Here is a 6,000-nt window from a genome sequence, read left to right on the forward strand (position 1 = left end):
CATTCATGCTCTGTCTCTCTCTTTCTCTCTCTCAAAAATAAAAATTAAAAAAAAAACTCCTGTACCAATCTACCAATAAGGAAAGAAATAAAGAAGAAGAAAGGATACCCATGTCAAGAGCAGAACAACTAAAAACTTTCAAGTCCAAGTCCCTATCTGAAACTCTTGGAGCCAGAAGTATTTAGAATTTTATACTTTTTCATATTTAAGAAAGTCAATAATAATGCATATAATTCCATAAACTCAGTAAGATTGGGGCCGGCAGCCTGTATTCAAATGTGATCTTTTCTGACATGAAACATACGCACATTCACACTGACAATATGTGTGAGAAATAAAGACTATACTAAGTATCAAGTTGGTTCGGGTCAGATTTTGTCACTAAATCAGTTATTTAAAAAATCTTTGGGTTTTCCAAGTTTTTTGGATTTCCAAGTTACAAGAAATGGTTTGGGAACCTGAATTTGGTTTGTTTCATTTTTAGGTAAACATGAACAGTACCTAGATTGCAATTCTGCTGTTCCTTTTTACCACCTCTGGAGCATCAAAATGTTTTAAAAATGCAACTTTTAAAAATATAATTTGACATCAAACATTATCTATTTCTCCCCCTGGGAAATTATAACAGTGGATTGTTTCTCCCCTATAGAATATAGTGATTAAAATCACTATGTACTGGTCATAGTTATTCACACAAGAAATGTCTGTTCACAACATGATAGGACATGGCATTCTCTCGATTCTCCTGAACTGACAACTGAAGTCCCTGGTGATCCATCCTGGGAAGGAACTGACAAGCAAACCTTCTCATGTACCTGGTGTGCCCTCTGATGTCTTTATCCCCATTCTACAGCAGTACTGCGCGATGCCGTAGTCCGCAATCTTTGCAATGACAGCAGCGTTGGGGTACAGGGTGAAGAGCAGCACATTGTGAGGCTTCAAGTCACGGTATATAATCATGGCTGAGTGCAGGTATCTGCCAGACGACACACGGGCAGAGTCATTAAAATGTGACTGTATTATTACAACTTTTGTCATGATTTAAGTATGCACATCCATTATCCAAAGCATCAAAAATTCTGTGCTAAGGTTTACCCCTCAAAGTGAAGAGATATCATAGAAGGGAATGAAAACATATAAGCCAAATATTACAAAACGAGCTTGTGCTTTTAAAACTAAACAACAAACCAACAACAACAACAATAACAACAACAAAAACAGGTCAATCCTGATATGTGAGTGATTTAAACTTTAAGGCACAACGAATTTAAGCAAAGTACCAGTTTTTGGTGAGTTTCCTTTCGTACATTTAATAATTACTGAAAAGAATTCTGAACTCTCTCAAAGGTCATATGACTATTTTAATTTGTTTAAAATGTAAATATGTTAAATATGAATTGATAGGATTTTGCTGTAACTCTCTAAAGTAACTCCATCACCACCTTTCCTTACATATTCACAAAATTCAGATTTCCACAGCCCCTCCCCGCTCTGTCTTCCTTGCTCCATGGTGCCAATTTGCTATAGCTCTCCACGTGATCTCCCAGGCAAATTATGACCTACCTTGAAAGGACAATTTTTTAGAGAACTTAACAGAGGTAGATCTAAGTCCTTTGTTTGTTTGCGGCTTTTGGTTTGGGTCACATCGCACCAATAAATATTTACTCAATTACCAATTACCGCTAGAGGGATTATGGGCAGAGTGGCAGCAATACTCTGACCCTTCCATTGCATGATGGCCTAAAGTGCATGTATCATTTAATTGCATCAGCTACTGTAGAAGTTTCTTTCTCTTCCAGGATGTAGTCAGGACATTTGACATTAGGCCTACTCATTTCACTCTACATATTTTTGGCTGAAAAATAAGATAAATGTACTAATGAAGTTGACCTTAACAACGAGTAATGGACTCAAAAGAAAATTTACCAAGGGCTTACGGAAAGGCCATTAGCTACCCTTGCCCTGTTGAAGGGAAAAGCTGGGAGATTAAGAAGAAAAAAGTTAAAGCCAAGTCATGCATAATTGAATAGCATCCAAATCCTTCCGAATGCATGCCTCTTCCAGAATATTTATAGAACATAGACTCTCTCAGGATATTTCTCAAAGGTTAAAAAAAATATTTAAACATAATTTGAAATAATGTCAGTGGGAGGGAAAGATTAACTGGGTTAGTTAAAATGTTCAATTATAGAATTTAATCTTAAAAAGCACAGTTTTAATAGCTTCTAATAGACTAGCAAAATAGCTTTTGATATATTAACAAGTACAGAGCTTGCCTTACTGAAAATAATTCCTCTGTAACTTATGCATTATATGACAATGAGCATTGTCAAATATTTTATTAAAATAAACCGGTCTAAACTCAGTTAGTCATTCTTTAATTGTCATTATCATCAGAGTTACTAAGTAACTCCTTTCTTTATAATTAAAAGTAAACTTTATCTCATCTTAAATAGAATTAATCATGCATTCATTCACTTAACAAATCTGTATTGGGTTTCTATGAGGGTCAGTCACTAGGGGATATAATAATATCCTTATATCTTATATATCTCTTATATCCTTATATCTGTGCTCTTAAGCAGTCAGAATCGAGGAGAGGCAGGTCATCCAACAAGGCTGCAGAACTGTGGTGGGTACCGAAAGCCAGAGGGTGAAAAACAGAGGTAAAGATAACAAAGCAGACTCTCCCATTAAACTCTAGGTTTTCAACCTTGATAAGATAATATATATAATGTCTGCCTTTTCCTCGCCAGCACCTAACACGAAGTTCTGCATACAGCCAACCCAAGAAATATGTGCTAGAGAGACCATCTATTCAGAACTTCATTGTGGAGATGGTATGTGAGCAAATTCAACAGGAAAATGAATTCTCTAGGCAGACAAGTGTGTGAAAAGAGGAATGACAAATGCAAAGAAAGACATGGATGTCAAGGAAAAGTCAAGACCTTCAGAATGATTAGAATGTAGAATGAGGGCAGTGGAAAGGCAAGAGGCTGCAGAGAAAAGCAAGAGGCATACACAAAGAGTTTTGATGCTCTGTCAAGGAGTTTGTACATATTTCACAAATAGCTTGGAATTCCCAGGGAGTTTCAAGCATAATTAGATTTTTATTTTAGCATAAATATTCTGATAATTCCCTAGAGGTACTGGACCGAGGCAGCTATAGTGGTATAAAACTAAATGAACTGATGGAAAAGATAATGTGAAACAGTCAAAGACCTGGTGGCCAAATGGATATTTACTTTTGGGAGGAGAGGGGTAGCCTAGCAGTGACTACAAGGATCTTCCTCAGCAAGTGGAAGATACAAGGGAAAAAAACAGATTCATGGCAGGAGGAAGTAGCAGAGAAAGGAAACTCAATTTTGTGAATAATGAAACACAGAAGCTTATGGGAAATACAGGTGACCATATCTTCAAGGTAATTGAGAATTATGATAAAGAGCTCTAGGGAGAAGACTGAATTAGAAATGAAAGCTAAGTTGTAGGCAATACTGTAAAAGATAGAATATGTAATGCAAAAAAAGTTTTGTATTATCTTTCTAAACAGCTCCATCTCTTAAGGGACTCCAAAGGAGTGTGACTTCATTGTCTCTTTCTACCTCTGTAGTTACAGTTCTATGCTGAAATTTGCAGAGACAAATATTAATGTTGAATTTTTAAAAACATACTTAGTGTTGGTAGAAGACTGAAAGCTACTAAAATCTACTAGCTTCTTGTGGCACAAGATCCAGAAAGCTGTCCTGGCATTAGGCTGAAATCATGCGAATTAAAGGATAATATGCTGAGATTTCATTTACTTCATCAGGAACTGCAAGAGTTGTTATTTAAAGTAAAGTCTCAGAGAACCAAAAATATGTTACACCTTAGAGGTGAGGTCTTTCAAATGGTGGTGAATAAGAGATAGCAACTGAACATTTTATACATAAGCATTCTGGAATCATGTGTTAGAATAAGGGAAAAACTTGGGGACTTAGGAAAGTGACGGATCCTGCTCTGAAAGGCACCAGAAGTTGTTGCCTGTTATCTAGACTAATTTAACACACGGTTCCCCCTGGTGGTCAAAAGCAGATATACCAACCCAATCCAAACTGCAATACTGTTTCATTAATAATTTGTATGCTTTTCTGTAGCTTCCGGACTCTTTTCGAAAAGGAAAACCTATTTATTTTATGTGCCTGTTATATTCTCTATACAATATTAAGTTATATCTTCCTGGTTTGGTTTTATCTGTTTGTGAGCAGTGTTTCTCTGTGTTCCTTGCCATCCATTCTATTTACATTTCTGGACACTGCCACAGAGGAACAGACAGTGTTTCAGAAGAGCAGGAAGAGAAAGAAATCTGCATTCGCTGTGTGGCTGCAGGCGCCAGGCACTGGGGTCCTCCCTGTCTCCTGTCTCCCTCTCTCCCTACCTCCAACACGTATTTACTGAGGGCTCACCATTCCAGGTGCCAGGGATATGAAGGTGAAGATGGCAAGTCCTATCGTGGCCCTTAGATTTTAGCGCAGAGACAGATAATGAACAAATTCTTTAAATGAAAACACAAAGAGTTCTACCGGTGCCAGGGAGATGCCAGGTAGGCAGGGACATCCTGAGAGGAGACCTGAAAGAAATGAGCAGTGAGTCAAGAGGACAGCTGGGGGCCAGAGAAGAGCTGGTATGAAGCCCAGGGTGCACTCGAGAGACCTCAGAGAAGCAAGTGGCTGAGCACAGTGACCAAAGAGGGAGGCAGCAGAGGGGTGATAACGGGATAAAGACTTGAGCCAACTTCCACGTAGAAAAGCCACCCTGGTCGCTGCTGTGTGCGGAGGAATAGGAGGCACAGGTGAGAGCGGGCGGGCGGGTCACCAGGAGCCATGACGGCGGCTCAGACGCTGAGGGCCAGCAGAGAGGCTGTGAGAAGCAGCTGCATCAAGGTAGGTTTTAATGGACTGCTGAAAGTATTTGCTGAAGGATTAGGTACGGGATGTGAGAGAGAGGAAGGAAGGAAGGACGACTCCAAGGTGAAATAAGTGTGTGACTGGAGATGGGGGCAGGGGAGGAGGAGGAAATCCAGACTTTAATCGGGGATGTCTTCAAAGATCACAAAAGCTTTTGAAAGGTCACACACTGTATTAGTCACAGTTTACAGACTCTAACAGACGACTTTCAGAGGTATAAAACCACAGGTATGTGTGTGGAGCGGTGACTTCTCTGGGTTCCTCTGTCTCCCAAGACTGCGGCCTTTCCGCTCTCTCGTGCTGCCTCCTCACGCTCTGTCTCAGTGTGAGCTGGCTGCGGGGCGGGTGTGCCTCAGACACAGGAATCACTCCAGTCCCCTTCAGAAATACGGACCAATCCTTCCTTATTAGAATGATCCATGATAGCTGGCACTTTCATTGGCCCTGTGAAATTTACCCTATATTTTTTTAGGGCAAGGAGGTCATACAGGGTCAAGAATATGAACTTTGGAACAAGTTTCCTGGCTCCAAATTCTTTTTTTTTTTTTAATATTTTATTTTATTTATTTTGAGAGCGAGAGAGAGAAAGTGCAAGCAGAGGAAGTGCAGAGAGAAAGGGAGAGAGAAAGAATCCCAAGCAGGCTCTGCACTGGCAGTGCAGAGCCCGACACAGGGGCCCGAACCCACGAACCATGAGAAAATGACCAGAGCCAAAATCAAGAGTCAGATGCTAAACGACTGAGCCACCCAAGTGCCCCCAAATTCTACTCAACTATGACACTCTGCATTGTCTTCCTACTCTTACTTTATGAAATTAAAAAATCTGTTCAGGGAAATGGTAGTTTTTCCCTCAAGTTGTTTGTGAACTGTTACTGGGACACGGCGTTACTGGAAAGTGTGGTTCGCTGAACCTAAGTGTAGGTTCGGGTTCACTCTTGTCACACACAGAGTAGAAAACCACATGCCCTAATTAATTACCTCAAGCCATCAGCCACATGGAGTGCGATCCTGTGCTGTAGGGTTCTGGTGAGACTGGCCTTGTCGTGCTGAAGCAAGC

The 6,000-nt window shown here is 40.0% G+C and overlaps 1 protein-coding gene across 1 annotated transcript in view; it reads right to left on the bottom strand.

Moving 5' to 3' along the window:
- The window catches only part of LRRK2 (leucine rich repeat kinase 2), a 131,587-nt gene that overhangs the window by 30,713 nt on the left and 94,874 nt on the right, over positions 1-6,000 (bottom strand). The window contains 2 exon segments of the mRNA XM_029955821.1: positions 816-976; positions 5,922-6,000. Coding sequence (XP_029811681.1) covers positions 816-976; positions 5,922-6,000 — 240 coding nt within the window.

Source organism: Suricata suricatta, chromosome 10 (assembly GCF_006229205.1).
Source record: "Suricata suricatta isolate VVHF042 chromosome 10, meerkat_22Aug2017_6uvM2_HiC, whole genome shotgun sequence".
In the NCBI taxonomy this organism is placed as follows: Eukaryota; Metazoa; Chordata; class Mammalia; order Carnivora; family Herpestidae; genus Suricata; species Suricata suricatta.